At 70.3% G+C, this 16,357-nt stretch overlaps 4 protein-coding genes across 6 annotated transcripts; 3 read left to right on the top strand and 1 right to left on the bottom strand.

Annotated features, from left to right (window-relative positions):
- Nucleotides 1-1,094: 1,094 nt before the first annotated feature.
- APH1A (aph-1 homolog A, gamma-secretase subunit) lies at nt 1,095-5,589 on the top strand. Its single transcript, XM_055792447.1, has 7 exons — nt 1,095-1,254; nt 3,061-3,231; nt 3,474-3,547; nt 3,768-3,890; nt 4,027-4,154; nt 4,532-4,655; nt 4,941-5,589. The coding sequence occupies exons 1-7, from the start codon at nt 1,142-1,144 to the stop codon at nt 5,003-5,005; spliced, it is 798 nt and encodes a 265-aa protein (XP_055648422.1). The 5' UTR covers nt 1,095-1,141; the 3' UTR covers nt 5,006-5,589.
- A 115-nt stretch (nt 5,590-5,704) lies between these two features.
- Nucleotides 5,705-10,357, bottom strand: CA14 (carbonic anhydrase 14). The gene is given in 12 exon segments (XM_055792446.1): nt 5,705-5,976; nt 6,094-6,178; nt 6,284-6,304; nt 6,431-6,557; nt 6,670-6,827; nt 6,905-6,971; nt 7,061-7,156; nt 8,327-8,385; nt 8,388-8,465; nt 8,546-8,716; nt 10,075-10,095; nt 10,231-10,357. Coding segments are annotated over 12 exon segments (1,014 nt in total). The 5' UTR covers nt 10,283-10,357; the 3' UTR covers nt 5,705-5,897.
- A 637-nt stretch (nt 10,358-10,994) lies between these two features.
- Nucleotides 10,995-13,886, top strand: LOC129782888 (uncharacterized). Of its 2 annotated transcripts, XR_008745000.1 has the most exons (5): nt 11,004-11,907; nt 12,762-13,073; nt 13,309-13,385; nt 13,461-13,539; nt 13,660-13,886. XR_008745000.1 is itself a non-coding variant. In XM_055792254.1 (4 exons), the coding sequence occupies exons 1-3, from the start codon at nt 11,307-11,309 to the stop codon at nt 13,464-13,466; spliced, it is 684 nt and encodes a 227-aa protein (XP_055648229.1). In that variant the 5' UTR covers nt 10,995-11,306; the 3' UTR covers nt 13,467-13,539; nt 13,660-13,886. The 2 variants fall into 2 exon arrangements, 1 of the variants encoding a protein (XP_055648229.1); XM_055792254.1 differs by lacking the exon at nt 12,762-13,073 and having other exon boundaries at nt 10,995-11,907.
- Nucleotides 13,887-14,686: 800 nt separating this feature from the next.
- MRPS21 (mitochondrial ribosomal protein S21) lies at nt 14,687-16,244 on the top strand. 2 transcript variants are annotated; one of them, XM_055792253.1, is made up of 3 exons: nt 14,687-14,727; nt 14,969-15,064; nt 15,736-16,244. In XM_055792253.1, exons 2-3 carry the CDS (start codon nt 14,982-14,984, stop codon nt 15,914-15,916), a joined length of 264 nt encoding a protein of 87 aa, XP_055648228.1. In that variant the 5' UTR covers nt 14,687-14,727; nt 14,969-14,981; the 3' UTR covers nt 15,917-16,244. The 2 variants fall into 2 exon arrangements, with proteins under 2 accessions (XP_055648228.1, XP_055648227.1); XM_055792252.1 differs by lacking the exon at nt 14,687-14,727 and having other exon boundaries at nt 14,880-15,064.
- The last annotated feature ends 113 nt before the right edge of the window (nt 16,245-16,357 follow it).

Genomic DNA, 16,357 nt, shown 5'->3' with positions numbered 1-16,357 from the left:
CCGAGGCCGTGCTGGGGTGGTCTCTGCCCCCCCACATCCCCAAAATGTTTGACCCCCCGCAGTTCCCCCCCAGCCTGGTCCCAGGCAGCTCCGGACCTGCAGCGTCTGGCCCAGGGAGGGGGGGTCCAGCACCCAAAGCCGATGCCAGGGGTCTGCGGGGGGACGCTGGGGGGACGCTGGGACGAGCCAGCCCCTCGCCCCCAGGCAGCTGCCTGACCCCCAGCACCCACTGCCCCAGTGACCCCACCATGCCCCCCCCGTCCTGTCTGCCCCCCTGCCCCTCACCCCCAGCTCCCCCCAGCGCAGACCCCCTGCGTCCCACTCACCCTGCTCTGTCCTGCCGGCCCCCTCGGGCCCCCATCCCCGCTGTGTCCCCCCATCCCCCCACTCTGTCCCCCCACCTGCTCTGTGTCCCCCTGTCCTCGCTGTCCCCCCCATCCCAGCTCTGTCCCCCCATCCCTGCTCTGCCCCCCCATCCCCACTGCCCCCCCCCATCCCCATTGTGTCCCCCCCATCTCCGCGGTCCCCCCCAATCCCAGCTCTGTCCCCCCATCCCTGCAGTCCCCCTCATCCCTGCTGTCCCCCCCACCCCCGCTGCCCCCCAGCCCCGCTGCCCCCCATCCCTGCTGCTCCCTCCATCCCATGCCCACTGCCCCCCATCCCCGCTCTGTCCCCCCATCCCCGCTCTGTCCCCCCCAGCCCCGCTGCCCTCCATCCCTGCTGCTCCCTCCATCCCATGCCCACTGCCCCCCATCCCCGCTCTGTCCCCCCATCCCCGCTCTGTCCCCCCCAGCCCCGCTGCCCTCCATCCCTGCTGCCCCCCATCCCATCCCAGCTCTGTCATCCCATCCCCGCTGCCCCCCCCATCCCCGCTCTGTCCCCCCAGCCCCGCTGCCCCCCATCCCTGCTGCCCCCCCCCCCCATCCCCGCTCTGTCCGCGGGGTCCGGTGCGCTGGGGGAGGGGGGGGAGGGTTGCGGTGCCCCCGGTGCCCCCATGGCCCGCAGGGGGGGCTGGGGGTCCCCACCCCGGCAGCGCCCCCCGAGGCCGGTCCTCCCCGCCGCCAGGGGGCGCCGCGGCCGCTCCTGGACTACAGCTCCCGGCGTACCCCGCGCGGCCCCGCCCCGCCCCGCGCGCGCCGCCATGGGGGCCGCCGTCTGCTTCGGCTGCGCCGGGATCGCCTTCGGGCCGGCGCTCGCCCTCGTCCTGCTCACGGTGGCGGCGGAGCCGCTGCGGGTCATCGTGCTGGTGGCGGGGTGAGCCCGGGGGGGGGGGGCGCCCGGGGGTCCTGGGTGGGGCTGGGAGGCCCTGGAGGGGCGTGTGGGGCCTTTGGGGGGGGCTGAGGGGGGCTTGGAGAAGTGTGAGGGGCTTTTGGGTGGGCTGAAGGGGCCTTTGGGAGGTGGTGAGAGGCCCTGCAGGGTCGTGAGGGGCCTTTGAGGGGGGTGAGAGACCTTGGAGAGGCCTGAGGGGACCTTTGGGGGGGCATGAGGGGCCTTTTGTGGGGGTTGAGAGGCTCTGGAGGGGCATGAGGGGGGGTTGAGATCTTGGAGAGGTGTGAGGGGCTTTTGGGGGGACATGAGAGGCCTCTGGGGGTCGTGAAGGGCCTTTGGGGGGATTGAGAGGCCTTGGAGAAGAGTGAGGGGCCTTTGGGGGTCGTGAGAGGCCTCTGGGGGGGCTGAGCAACCTTTGGGGGGGCTGAGGGGTTGGTGGTGCCGGGAGGGCAGCTGTGGGGGCTGTTCTGGGGCCTCTCAGTGTCAGGGAGCACTGGGGGGGGGCAGTTGGGGGGGCAAAGAGCACTGAGGGATGATATTGGGGGATCAGAGCGCGCTGGGGAGGCAGTTGGGGGGGTAGAGGGTGTTGAGGGGGGTCAAGGGGGAAGTAGGGGGGGTGCAGAGTGCATTGAGGGGGCAGTTTGGGGGCATTTGGGGGGGCTGAGGGGCTGTTCTGGGGCAGTTGGAGTGTTCTGGGGGACAGCGGGGGGGGCTGTGGGAGCGCTTCGGGGGCTTGTGGGGGGGTCTAGGGCAGGGCAGGCAGCAGCGGGGGGGTGACAGGGCAATCAGGATCAAGGTGGTCAAGGGGGCAGCTGGAGAAGTGTGGGGGCAGTTCTGGGCTAGTTGATGGGGCTGTGGGGGAGTTGGCAGCTGGGGGGGGCTGTGGGGGGAGGCTGGGGTACAAGCAGCACTGGGGGGGCTTAGGGGGCAGCTTTGGGCTGGCCGAGGCAGCGTGTGGAGGGGCTGAGGGGGAGATCTTGGGGCAGTCGGGGGGTCTGGGATGGGAGGCAGCACCCTGGGGGCAGTTCTGGGGGGGGTGGGGGGACAGTTGGGAAATGCCCTGTGTGGGTGGGATGAGCCTGTGAATTTGTAGAGGGTGGGGGGGGTTGTCCCCTTCCCAGGGTCCCCTTGCTTTGGGGTCTCCCACCACTTGGCTCCGGTTAAAACCGGTGACCCGGCTGAGGCGAAATACCGGGGGGCTGGGGGCTGCAGCCTCGTCACGGCACCCGGGACGGCGGGAGCCACCCCCAGCTCTGACCACGCAGCCTCTGCCGGGCCGGGGGCCACCGGGCCTCGCCGCGCAGCCCCTCGTGCAAATCACCGGCGGGAGCACGGTGGGCTTGGTGCTGGCCAGAGCCGCGGCTGGGGGCAGCCCCATGCCATCCCTTGGGGGGTCGGCTCAGCCCCCAGGGTGGCGATTCCTGCCCCGCGCCTCAGCGTGGGGGTTTGCTGTCAGAAGAGCTTGAGCAGTGGCTCAGGGGGGGTTGCGTCCCCCCACGCTTGGCTTCCCCATGGTGCATCCCTGTCTGACCCCCGAGGGGCGAAGCACTGAGTGTCCTTCCCCGCTTCCAGGGGCAGCAGCGTTCCTCCGGGCAGGTCGCTGCGGCTCCGAGAAGGGGAAGGAGGATTTGGGCTTCTGGATGCCTTTGGCTTTCGCTCCCACGCTTCCTTCGCCTGCCCTCCTCATGCGACAGTGACCAGGAGCCCGGGCGAACCAAGCGAGCGGCGTGGCGAATATTTGCCCGACTCTGAGCTCTGGGGTGTGAACCCGGGGTTTCTCTCTCCCCCCAGGGCGTTTTTCTGGCTGGTGTCGCTGCTCCTGGCGTCTCTGATCTGGTTCATTTCAGTTCATCTCAGCGACCGGGAGGACGCCAAGCTGCAGTATGGCCTCCTCATCTTCGGGGCTGCCGTCTCCGTCCTGCTGCAGGAGGCTTTTCGATTCGCCTACTTCAAGCTGCTGAAGTAAGAGCCCACCCGAGGGCGGCCCGCGCGGCCCCCGTGGGGCTGGGTGACCCTTCTGGTGGCTGTGGCTGCCGCTCGGCTCTTCGTCGGGGGAACCCCCCAAAGCATCTTCCTCCTTAGATCCCTGCCGAGCTTTCTCCTTGCCCCTGTCTCGTTTATAACCGTCCCTTCCCCTCCCGTGTGCCGCGGCCCCTCTTCCCAACCAGCCGCTCACGCTTTCCCTCCCCCCCGCCCCGCCGCAGGAAAGCGGACGAGGGCCTGGCGATGATCAGCGAGGACGGCCGGTCCCCCATCTCCCTGCGGCAGATGGCTTACGGTGAGCATGAGCTGGCACCGGCCTCCCTGCGTCTCCCGGGGCTGCCTGGCCGTGGGGTGCTGGGCTACCCGAGGCCGGTGGTGCTGCTGCTGAGCCCGCCGGGCTAGTGCAGCCTCCCCGGCTCTTTGTCCTGCTCTCCCACCCTTCCCCGAGCGTGGGGCTGGCGGTGGTGGCAGCGGCGCCACGGTGGCTCCCGCCTGACTCCCTCCTCCCTCCGCAGTCTCCGGCCTGTCCTTCGGCATCATCAGCGGCATGTTTTCCGTCATTAACATCCTGGCCGACTCCGTCGGGCCGGGCATCGTCGGGATCCACGGGGATTCACCGTACTACTTCATCACGTCCGGTGAGGCTGGGGGCTGGCGCCCGGCGTGCTGCGGCAGCGCTGGTTCGGGCCGGAGCCTGCCTTTGCCAAGGCGAGGGGGAGGAGGAGGAAGGTGGTGACGAGGTCTGAGGGGGGCTGTGTCGCTCCCTTCCCCCAGCGTTCCTCACCATGGCCCTCGTCTTGCTCCACACCTTCTGGGGCGTGATCTTCTTCGACGCCTGCGAGAAACGCCACTACTGGTGCCTGGGGCTGGTGGTCGCCAGCCACCTCCTCACCTCGGGGCTGGTGAGTTGGGGGAGCCGGAGCCCCCCCGGGCAGCACCGACAGCTCTCCCCGGAGCGGAGCGGCTGTGGCCATCGTGGGATGCCCACCTGGGGGGCGTGGGGACCCCCTGAACCCCACCTCTGGGCTGTGGGGCGAGTCGGGGCGCGCTGGGGCCCGAGGGAGCCTGTCGGGGGGGTCCCGGGGGGGCAGAGGGTTGGGAAGGCCGGGACTCGGAGCAGGATTAGCGCTGAGCTCCTGGGGGAAAACCGATGGGCAGGTTAAGCCAGGCTCACTGGAGCGGGCTCCGCTGGGAGTGCCTAGCTCCTCTCCCCCACCGCGGTGGTCTGGGGGGGCTGTGGGGGCGGCGGTGACATTCCCAACATGTCTCTGTCCCCCAGACGTTCCTGAACCCCTGGTACGAGGCCAGCCTGGCCCCCATCTTCGTCATCACCCTCTGCACCGGCCTCTGGGCCTTCGTCACTGCCGGGGGCTCCCTCCGCAACATCCTCAAGTGCCTTTCCTGTAAGGGGGGGCCATGCGCGCCACGGGGGGGTCCCCGCGGTGACGTGGGGGCTGTGCGGGGGGGTCCCTGGCCCCTCGTAGCTGTTGGGTGGGTTGGACACGGGGGTCCCAGAGCCACCAGGGTAGGGGAGGATGGGTCGTACCTGCCCCCGTCTCCATTGTGTTGACTGGGGGCTGCGTCTCCTGCGTAACGGGGGTCCCTGCGAGGCCGCAAATGCCGCCCTGGCCCCCCCCAACCAGCCCCGTCCCCCCACGCTCACCCTCTGCCTCCTTTCCGCCCCCCAGGTAAGCAGGAGGACGACAGCAGAGTGATGATGTACTCGGCGCTGCAGGTGCCTTTGGAGGACTGAGCAGCAGCCGCGGCCCTGCCCGCGCTGCCCGCGCTGCCCGTACCCAAGTGCCCTCTTCTCGGCAGCTGGAAGGTCACACCGCTGCCTTCGTCTCCGCCGCCCGGCTGAGCCCCGGCCCCTCACGGTGGTGCAGAGGTGGCCCCGCGCCCCGGCCCTTGCCAGGGGGATTGCCGGGGTCGCGCCCCGCGCCGGAGTGGATTGCCGGGGTCCCACCGGTGCTCGTGGATGCCCCGTTAGCTTCGCTAGACTGTTTCCTCACAGGGTATGGCTGGGGGGGCGGGGAGGGGCAGGGGGGGCTGTGGTGCGGCTGGGCTTGTGGGGCTCAGGGCAGGACCCCCCTTCCTCGCCCCTCCCCTCCCCGAGGGGCCCCCGCTTTGGCCCCAGCCTGGTGTAACCCGCTGCTGTTCCCTGGAGCGGGGTGATGCTCTCGGGGGAGGGGGGGGGGTTCTGCCTCGCTTGCCCCCTCTCTGCTCCCGGCCGGGGGGCGGCTGGGGGGCGGGGAGCACGTGTTACCCTGCTGTGTGACTGGGGGGGTAAATTATTTTTTGGATTCAGAGTAAAACCCTTTTAATAGAGTAACGGGTGCCAGCGGGCACGGAGGCGCCTTCTGTGATGGGGATGGGTGGGGGGTCTTGTGGGGGGGGGAGGGGTCGGTGTCCCCCATCTCTGCCCCCAGTTTTCTGGGGAGCACACGGGGGTCCTGGTTTCTCAGGGTTGGCAGGATAAAGCCCCTGGGCAAACGGCCTCATTTCCCAACCCCCCCCTCCCAGCCAAGAGCCACCAGTGCCATGGGGTGGGGAAGGGGCTTTATTTCCAGTGGGGCAGGGGCCGTTGCCGCGGTGGGGCTGACCCCTAAGTGGCCCCTCGGAGGGCTGGGGGGCAGCGGAGGGGTTCAAGGGTGGGGGTCATCGTCGGGCGTGCGGCGGGAGGAGGCTTTGAACACGACGTCCTGCTCCTGCGTCCCCCTCGCTCTGCCCCGCGGGGGGAGAAGGGCTGAGGTGAGAGCGACCCTCCCCCGGGGGTGTCCGGACCCCCCGATTTGGGGGCTGGGGGGGGGTCCCCCTGCATGGGGGGTGGGGGTCTCTCACCGAATCCTCTTGGCCACGAAGTGGATAGCGAGGAAAACGCCGAGGCAGCTGCAGACAGCACCGAAGACAATGGCGATGACTTCACCTGCGTGATGCCGGGGGGGGGCTCAGGGGGGGCATGGGGGGGGGGGGGGGGGCGGGCGTGAGCCCCCCATCCTGCCCCCCATCCCACCCCCCAACCAGGCCTTACCTGTCGAATACCCCTCGGGCTCTGCAAGAGAAGAGCCGGGGCTCAGCACCGCAGGCTCCCACCCTGCCGGGGCTCTGGCAGCTATTTGAGGGGTGCTGGGGGGGGTCCCCTCCCCACCGCCCCCCCCACCCCCCGGCCAGCTCTCACCCCTGGGGAAGGACGACAGCACCAGCCGCTCGTTGAGCTCCTGCGGGATCCGAAAATTATCCACCAGGCGCTGGGGCTCGGGCTCGGCCGCCTCCGTGGCATAAAGGGTTCCCTGGAGCTGCTCCAGCTGAAATGGGACGGGGGGGGGGGCGGGGGGAGCGCTGGGGCTGCTGCCCCCACCCCAAATAAAAGAAAAACCAAACCCAACCCACCCAAAAAGCAGGGTTTCACCCCAAAACCTGCGCCAGGCTGATGTGGACGGGCTGCTGGAAGAGGGTCCAAAGGACCCCCTGGAAGCACGGGGGGGTGGTGAGGGACCCGTTGTAGCGGTAGTAGAGGTCCAGGCGGGGGGGCAGCAGGTCCTGCACGCTGAAGGAGGGGACGGTGGTCGTCTGCCCTGGGGGGGGGGAGATGTTTGGGGGTCCCCCACCGCCTCCCCCAGCTCCCCCCCTCGCTCGCGTGCCGCTCGCTCACCTGCGTAGCGGATGCTCCCGAGGTGGCTCAGGATGTTGTCGTAGGCGGGGTGGGGGTCAGCACCCACCTGGGGGGTGCAAGGAGGGGGGAGTGTCAGGGCTGGGAAGGGGGGGGGGGGGGTTGGGGGGGGGAAGCGTGTTTTGGGGTCCCACGTACCTCCAGGAGGACGCCGAGCACGGCCAGCCCGCCGGCGTGGTGCTGCGCCTCGCTGGCATTGGCGTAACGCTCCGCGTCGTAGTGCACCACGTGCATCTGCGGGTACCGCGGCTGGGGGGAGGGGGCGGCACAGGGACCCCCCCAACCCCCCCGCACCCCCAGGCTGGCTACCCACCCGCCCCCTCTTCCAGGCCTGGTTCCCAGACCCGATGCCGCAGCTCTGCCTGCGCCCAGACCCCTTCCCCCTCCCGTTTCCCCCCTTCCCCCCTCCTGTTTCCTGCCCCCGTTTCCTCTTCCCGCTCCCATTTCCTGGCCATTTCCCCTTCCCCCGCCCCTGTTTCCCCTTCCCGCCCCTGTTTCCCCTTCCCACCCCCATTTCCCACCCCTGTTTCCCCTTCCTGCCCCCATTTCCCACCCCTGTTTCCCCTTCCCGCCCCTGTTTCCCCTTCCCGCCCCCGTTTCCCGCCCCTGTTTCCCCTTCCCGCCCCTGTTTCCTGCCCCTGTTTCCCACCCCTGTTTCCCCTTTCCATTTCCCACACCCAGACCCCTTTCTCCTGCCCCTTCCCACACCTCCTCCCGTGCGCACCCCATCCCTGCACCCAGGCCTGTGTCCCACACCCACTTCCCTGTGTGTTTCCTGCACACGGACCCATTTCCTGCCTCCAGCCCCACTTCCCTGCCTGTTTCCTGTGCCTGGACACGTTCCCCATTCCTTGCACCCAATTCCTGCTCCCACATCCTTTTCCCAGCCCCCTTCCTGCACCCATTTCCCACCCAATTCCAATGCCATTTCCCACCCCCAGACCCGTTTCCTGCCCCATTCCCATGCCATTTCCCAGCCCCATTTCGCACCCCATTCCCACGCCATTATACCCCCATTTCCACCCCCAGCCCCATTTCCATGCCATTTCTCACCCCCAGCCCCATTTCCCACCCATTCCCACCCCATTTCCCACTGCATTCCCATGCCATTTCCCACCCCCAGCCCATTTTCCCACTGCATTCCTACCCCAGCCTCATTTCCCACCCCATTTCCCACCCCCAGCCCCATTTCCATGCCATTTCTTACCCCCAGCCCCATTTCCCACCCAATTCCCACCCCATTTCCCACTGCATTCCCACCCCCAGCCCCATTTCCTGCTCCATTTCCCACCCTTTTCCCATGCCAGCCCCATTTCCATGCCATTTCTCACCCCCAGCCCCATTTCCCACTGCATTCCCACACTATTTCCCACCCCCAGCCCCATTTCCCCCGGTGCCCCCCACCTCGGCGGGGGCGCGGTGCCCATCCAGGAGGTGCTCAGCGCCAGCACGCCGGGCCGGCCCCAGTGGAAGTGGAGCTGAGCAGCGGCGAAGGGCCGGGGCAGCCCCCGCAGCTGCAGGGTGGGCGGCAGCACCAGCACCGCTGGGGGGTCGGGGGGGGGGCATAGGGGTCAGCGGGGGTTCCCCCGGCAGGATCCCCCTCCCCCCCCAGCCCCCGCTCACCGGTGTGGCCGTTGTTGGCCAGGGCGAAGGTCGGCGCCGTGGGGTGCTGGTAGCCCAGGGGGGGCAGGGAGGGGTCCGGCTGAGCCCCCCGCCGCTGGATGTCGATGGGTGACTGGGCTCGGCCCCCACAGGCCGGGTGGCCCTGGGGCCAATGCTGCTGCCCATGGGGGCCTGGCGGGGCCACCCGTCACCCACCCCCCTGACCTCAGCTGACCCCATCACCCCCCACCCATCACCCTCCATCAGCCGCCCCCCCGACCCCAGCTGACCCCGTCACTCACCCACCCAACCTTGGCTGATCCTGTTACCCAACCCCCCTGACCATGACCCCAGCCCACCACCATCCCCCCTCCCCACCCATCACCCCCCATAAGCCCCCCACCCCGACCCTGGCTGACCCCATCACCCCCCTCACCTTGACCCCAGCCCACCCGTCACACCGCCCCCCCACCCCAGCCCACCCATCATCCCCCCCAACCTCGACCCCAGCCACCCATCAACCCCCCCCCGATCCCAGCCAACCCGTCACCCCCCTCCCACCCCGGCCCCAGCCCACCCATCACCCCCTCCCCACCCCGGCCCCAGCCCACCGTCACCCCCTCCCCACCCCGACCCCAGCCCACCCGTCACCCCCCCCCCCGACCCCGGCTGACCCCATCACCCCATTCCCAACGCTCCAATACAGCTCATTAAGCTTATGGGGACATTTTTGTTCCAGCCGGGGAGCGGGGACAAAGGCGACCCCGGGGCGGGGGGGGGGGGGAAATGGGGGGGGGCCCGGGGGACCCCGCGGGCCTGGCGGGCCGGGGGCTCAGCCGGGATTTGGCCGGATCCTAATTGGATTTGGCAGCGGGAGCGGGGCCGGGGCCTTATGTAAAGGAGCACAATGGAGCCATTGGAGCGAGGGGGACCCAGGCTTTTGGGGGGGGGTGGGGGGCTGCACCCACCCACCTGCCATCTGAGGGGACCCAGGCATCGAGGGGGGGGGCTGCATCCACCCACCTGCCATCTGGGGGGACCCAGGCATTGGGGGGGGGGCATGGGGGGGCTGTACCCACCCACCTCCCATCTTGGGGGGGGGGGCATGGGGGAGAGCTGCACCCACCCACCCACTTGTCTCCCATCTGGGGGGACCCAGGCATTGGGGGGGGGGCGCACAGGGGGCTGCACTCACTCCCCCCCTTCCCATCTGAAGGGATCCAGGCACCCAAGCACTGGGGGGGGTGTGCTGCACCCACCCACCTTCCATTTAGGGGCACCCAAGCATCGGGGGGGGGGGGTGTCACTGGGGGGGCTGCACCCACCCACCCACCTCCCATCTGGGAGGACCCGGGCATCAGGGTGGGGGGGCACAGGGGGCTGTCACCCACCCACCTCCCTCCCATTTGGGGGGACGCAAGTGTCGGGGGGGGGGGGGGGCTGGGGGGCTGGACCCATCCAACCCCCTCCCATCTGGGGGGACCCGTGTGCTGCCCCCCAGCCCTGGGGCGTGTGGGGCAGCAGATTCGGGGGTGCGGGGCCCCACTCACCCTCATATGCCCAGTGGGGACCTGTGGGGGGGAGAGCAGAGGGGTTTGGGGTCAGCCGGGCCCCCCCGGGGGGGGGGGGGGGGCTGCACCCCAAAGTGGGCCCCGCTGCCGGGCGCTGGGAGTTGGGGTGCAGCCGGGGGGGGGGGGGGCACTCACCAGCGGGCAGGGTGGGGGCCAGGCCCCCCAGCAGCAGCAGGGCACGGAGCATGGTGGGGGCTGGGGGGGGGCGGCCACCAGCCCGGCCTTAAATACCCCCCGGGACCGGCCCCCCCCCGGGGCACGGGGAGGGGTGGAGGGGCCATGGAGGGGCCATGGAGGGGGGGTGGGGGGACCTGTGGGGCTTGGCAGGGGCTGGGGGCTGCAGAGGAATGAGGTGGGGGGCTTAGGGGTGCCTGTGGGCTGGGGGGGCTGGGAGGGGTTGGGGGGGGGCGCTGGCTGGCTGTGGGGTGCGGGGGCTGCGAGACTTGGGGGCTGTGAGCTGGGGGGACTGTGGGCTGTGGGGCAGGGGGCCATAGGGCTGGGGGGGCCTTTGGGGGGGCCATGGGGCGGAGGGCTATGGGGAGGGCTACGGGGCACCCGGGGGGGCTTTGTGGGGGTCTGCGAGGGGGGCTTTGGGAGGGCCCGGGGGGAAGCTTTGGGGGGGGCTATGGGGCAGGGGGCCATAGGGCAGGAGGGGCTGGGGGGCTCCGAGGAGAGGGCTATAGGGGGGCTATGGGGCGGGGGGCCATAGGGCTGGGGGACTGGAAGGGACCCGCGGGGGGGGGCTGTGGGACGGGGGGGGCTATGGGGCTGGGGGGGGGGCTATGGGGCTGGGGGGGGCCTATGGGAGGGGCTGGGGCGGGGGCGGCCCCCGCAGGAGCTCCCTCGCCCCGCCCCCCCGCCGATTCCACGCCCCCTCACCCCGCCCCGCGGGAGGCGGGGCCTGGGGCAGGAGCGCGCCCCCGAGGCCCCCGCCCCGCGAGCGCGCCGTCACAGAGGCGCGTGGCCCGCCCCCGCGCGCCCCGCCCCCACGTGGGGGCCCACGCGCTGCCTGCCTCCATTATGTAACGGCGCCGAGGCGAGGCCGCTCCTCTCTCATTGGCCGCGCTGGCCGTGACGCGCGCCTGAGGCCGGCGCCCATTGGCAGATCGCGGCGGGGCGTGGCCCACCCCCCACATCGCGCAGCCCCCCGACCCCGCCGCCCCCCGCCAGGGGGCGCTGCCTCGCTCCGCGCCCCCCCTCCGGGGCGCCACATGGAGGGGCGTGACGGCGGCTCCACCCTCCTGGCCAATCAGCGCAGAGCGGCTTCCGCATTGGGCAGCGCCGCCGGCTGCGCGGGCCAACGGGGGCGAGAGGGCGGGGCGGGGCGCCGAGTCTCCGCCCCCTGCCGGGGCTCGACGTCCAATGGGAGCGCGGGGGGGCGGGGCCCAGCGGGAGGCACGTGCGGCCGCGCACGTGTCCGCGTGGGGCCGCCGCAGCCGGGGCGGGACCGGGACGGGAGCGGGGGCACCGGCACGGGGACAGGGACCGGGACCGGGACGGCAGTGGGGACACCGGCCCCGGGACACCGATACCGGGACAGGGACACCGGCCCCGGGACACCGATACTGGAAGAGGGGCACCGGCCCCGGGACACCGGCCCCAGGACATCGACCCCCGGGACAGGGGACACCAGCCCCAGGACACTGGCACTGGAACAAGGACACCGATACCGGCACGGGAACAGGGGCAGCAGCCCCGGGACACTGATACCGGCCCCGGGATATCGTCACAGCATCGGTACCGGGACAGGGACACCGATACCGGCCCCGGGGCGGGGGACATCGGCACCGCCGCAGCTGCAGCCGGGAGCAGGTAGGACCCGGGGGAGCCAGGGTCGGGGGGTGGGGGGGGTCCTGAGGCCGCCTGGCGGGTTGTCTCTGTCCTGGGGGGAGGTCCCGGTGCCGGGGCAGGTCCTGAAGCCACCTGGGGGGGGTCCCGGTTCCTCGGGGGGGAACCTGAGGCCAGCTGGGGGGGGGGGGGGGGGTCTTGGGCCTGGGGGGGGTCCTGAGGCCGCCTGGGTGGGGCGTCCCGGTGCCGGGGGGGTGTCCTGAGGCCACCTGGGGGAAGTGTCTCGGTCCTGGGTGGGGGTCACCATTCCTAGGGGTGTCCTGAGGCTGCCTGGGGGGGTGTCTCTGTTCTGGGGAGGGTCCTGAGGCCACCTGGGGAGGGGTCTCAGTCCTGGGTGGGGGTCCCGGTGCCTCTGGGGGGGTCCTGAGGCCAGCTGGGGGGGGGTGTCTTGGGCCTGGGTGGGGTCCTGAGGCCACCTGGGGGGGGTCCTGAGGCCGTCTGGGGGGGGTGTCTCCATTCTGGGGAGGGGTCCCAGTGCCTGGGGAGGGGCCTGAGGCCACCTGGGGAGGGGGTCTCGGTGCCACGATGCTGGGCAGCCCTGGGACCAGGCGGGAGGGGCCCGATTCTAGGGGTGGGGGTGGTCCCCATCCTGGGTGGGGGGTCCTGGGTGAAGGCTCCCAGTGCTGGGGGGCGTCCCTGACCCCCCCCCTCACCGTGCTGGGAGATGCTGGACCCACCACCCAGGAGTGGGAGCTGCCAGAGGAGGGGGTGGGGGGAAGACCCCCGGTGGGGGGAAGCATCACTTTATTTTCCATTTTTGCCCAATTTCCTGCTTTTTCCCCTCTTTTTTTTTTCCTCCCCCCCTGCCCCCCTCGCAGGAGCCAAGACCAGGGAGCGGCTCCCCGGGGGGGGCCCCTGCCGCCCCCCCACCCTGCCATGGAGCCCCCCGCCCCGCACCTGCTCCTGTGCCACCCCCAGCTCCAGCCCGGGGGGTCCCTCTGACAGTGAAGCCGAGGCGGGCGCCCCCCCCCCCCCAGCCCCCCAAACCTGAGCGCAGCCGCAAGCGGCTGGGGGGGCCGGCCCGAACGCCCTCCGAGTTACCTCCATCCCCCCGTGGGGGGAAGCGACCCCGGAGGGGCGAGGCGGGGGACTCCCCCCCCAGCGATGCCGATCGCCTCTTTGCCCAAAAAGTGAGTTTTTGGCAGCAAAACGACAGAGCACCCCCCAAAGTGGGGGTGGGGGCAGCGCTTTGGGCCCCTCAGAATGTGTCTCTGCCCGGTGCTGCCTCAGTTTCCCAACCTGAAATAACTGGGAGGGGGGTGGGGGGTAAGCAGGGGGGGAGGGGGGGGATAAATAGAGCTGGGGGGGCATGAGACCCCCCTCCCCACTGGGGATCGGGCCCAGCCACCATCCTCTTCCTCCCAGTGCCAGGAGCTGCGGGGTTTCATCCAGCCGCTGGCGGAGCTGCTAGAGGGGCTGAAGCGGGGGGCGATACGACAGAGGTGGGTGCCCCCCCCTCCCCCCCCGAGCCCCCCGGTCCCCCCTGGCAGCACTCACACAGTTTTGGGGTCCCCCAGGGCTGAGCAGCTTCCAGCAGAGCGTGGCCATGGACCGCCTCCAGCGCATCATCGGGGTCCTGCAGAAGCCAGAAATGGGGTGAGTGCCCCCCAGATGACCCTGGGGAGTGTGGTGGGGGGCATAGGGCCCCCCCCCCATGGGGGTCCTGCCCTCCCCCACACCCAGCAGCAGGGTGACAGGTGCTCTCTGTCCCCACAGCGCCCGGTACCTGGGGACGCTGCTGCAGGTCGAGGGATGCTGCGGCTCTGGTTCCCCCACGTCGCCCCCAAACCCCCGCCGGCCCCAGCTCCCCCCCCCCGCTGCCCCCCGCCGCCGCCCCCCCGCTGGCCCCCACGGGGCTCCCCGCTGCCGCCGCCTGCCCGGGGACACCCCCGTCTCCAGCCCCACCGGAACAGTGCAGCGGGGGGGGACATCCCCGCTGCCACCGTCCCCGACACCCCCCCACACCGGAGGCGTGACAACCACCCCCCCCACAGTGGGGGATGGGGGGGGGGTGTCTCTCCCCTGGATTTCTTGCCTTTTTTGGATGGTGGTTTGTTTTTTTTTTTTTAATTGTGGACACTGAGACCTGCGGGGCGGGTGGGGCCATCCCATGGGGGGACCCCTGAGACCTACCCCCCCCAGGGGGCCCCAAAAATCCGGGGGGGGGGGGGAGGGGGGGCATGTGCCTTTGGCAGAGCAGAGCCCCCCACCCCAAGGCTGGGGGGGGATGTGCCTTGGTGTACTGCGGGGGGAGGGGGGGTGGGGGGCTGGCCCCCCCCCGCTGGCCTTGTGCCTTCCCCCTGCATGGCGTTACGGGGGGGGCTTGGGGGTGGGGGGGTCTGTGCCCCTTCCCCCCCCCCCCAAAGTGGGGCTGCCCCATGGCTGGGCCCTGCTGGAAGCAATAAATGCCGCGGGAGCGGCAGGGGCTGCCCGGTACCGGTGTCCTCTGTCCGGGGGAACGCGGGGGGGGGGGGGGGGGGGCGGGGCTGGGCCCTGCCCCTCCGCAGCGGGACCCCCGGTGCGTCCCCCCCCCCTCCCAGGCCCTGACCCCTGACCCTGTGACCTGACCCTGTACCCCACAGAGCGCCGCGCCCCATGGGTCAAGTCCCGCCCCCTACCCCGTAATTAGCCATGACCTTTGACCCCGTGACCTGCACCCTGACCCCCGCCCCTTACGCCCATCCCGACCTATGGCCGCGTGACCCCAGCTAAGTCCCGCCCCCGCTGGTGACGGCTGCGACTTCCGGTACGGGGTTTGACTTCCGGTTCCGGGGCGCTGGGGCGGTGAGTGGAGCGGCCGCGGCTGCTCCGGACGGGACCTGTCAGGCCCGCGCCCGGCACCGGGAGGGGGGGGGGGGGCGCGGCTCAGTGGGGGCCTCCGCGGGCGGGGAGGGGGCGGGGAGGGGGGCGGGGGACCGGGTCCTTCCGTGAGGGCGGGGGCGGCCCAGCCGGGGCCCGGTGGGGGGGTTGGGGGGAGCCCCGGGGCCGCCCCGTCCCAGCCGCCCGCGCCCCCCCCGTCCCCCAGCAGAGCAGCGGTCATGGCGAACCACCTCCGCTTCGTGGGCCGCACCGTCATGGTGCAGAACGGCAACGTGGACGCGGCCTACAGCTCGCTCAACAGGTGAGGGGGGGCCCGGGGAGGGGGGCAGCGGCTCCGGGGGCCTGGTCACGCTAATTAAACCAGGTGTAATTACTTCTTGGCTGGGGTCCTGCGCGTGAAGTCCCCCCGCTTTACACATCCAGTATGTCCAGGTTCTTAAAAACAAGGAAAAAACCCCACCCCAGCCCCCAGGAATTGGGCTTAGAACGTGTATTTTTGGTTTTTTTTCAAACTTGGATGCCTCTATAAAATGAGGGGGTGGGGTTGGGGAGGGTCGCGCGGGGGGTCTTCCATCGGCTCTGCATCCTAATGTGTCCGTACATGCAGATATAATTAAATTAAAATGAATTAATGAAACGAGTTAGTATAAAAGCAGGCAGGAGCATGGGCAGCAGTGTCACCGGTGGGTTGGTGACATCTGGGGCGGGTTGGGCGGGGAGGAGGGGGGTGTCCCATCACCAGGCTGTGACCTGCCACACCCGCCTTCATGTCATGGCTTAATGAAGGTCCGCGGGCACCAATTCCCGCCCTCATTCCGGGTGCGCGGTTGGAATCAATGCAGGAACATTACGATGGCAGAAGCCAGGCCCGATTTTAATCAAATCCATCATGTGAGTTTCCATCATGCAGAAAAGAGGGGAGCAGCGAGGGGGAACATGGCCCCTCTCACCCCATCTCTTCCCCCCCGCCAGGATCCTCACGCTTGATGGCGTGGTGGAGGCAGTGAGGCGGCGGCGCTACTACGAGAAGCCATGCCGGCAGCGGCAGCGCCGGGCCTATGAGGAGTGCCGGCGGGTCTACAACGCCGAGATGGCCCGGAAGATCACCTTCTTGGCGCGGACCAACCGGCCAGACCCCTGGCTGGGCTGCTAGTGGGGAGCCCCCCTTTGAAAAGCTCACTCCCCATTTCGTAACAGCTCCAAGGGGCAGCATCATGGCCCCCTAATTAATGAAGGGCAGAGGAGAGAGCACAGACACCCCCAATTAATAAAGGCTCCGGGGGGAACCACCCACCCCTTTATAATGGCCCTGGGAGGGGAGCCACCCCCCCAAATTAATAAAGGCCAGGGGAGGGGGGGGGGGGCACCACCCCTCCCCGCCCAACAATAAAGGGCCAAGGAGGGAGCTACCCCACCCCCCCAATTAATAAAGGCTCCAGGGCCTTCCCCCCAAAAATTAATAAAAGTTCCCTTCCCTTTAATTGCGTTTTAATTTGGCTTTAATTAACCGTGGCGGGAGGAGCCTCGGCGTCCGCGGACACGCGGCGGCGCTTCCCGCGCTGGCTGAGAGCGCGGGAAACGCGGGGTGGGTGGA

Source organism: Falco peregrinus, chromosome 19 (genome assembly GCF_023634155.1).
Source record: "Falco peregrinus isolate bFalPer1 chromosome 19, bFalPer1.pri, whole genome shotgun sequence".
Classification (NCBI taxonomy): Eukaryota; Metazoa; Chordata; class Aves; order Falconiformes; family Falconidae; genus Falco; species Falco peregrinus.
Note: the sequence above shows the minus strand (reverse complement) of the source record. Positions and strands in the feature narration are given on the sequence as shown.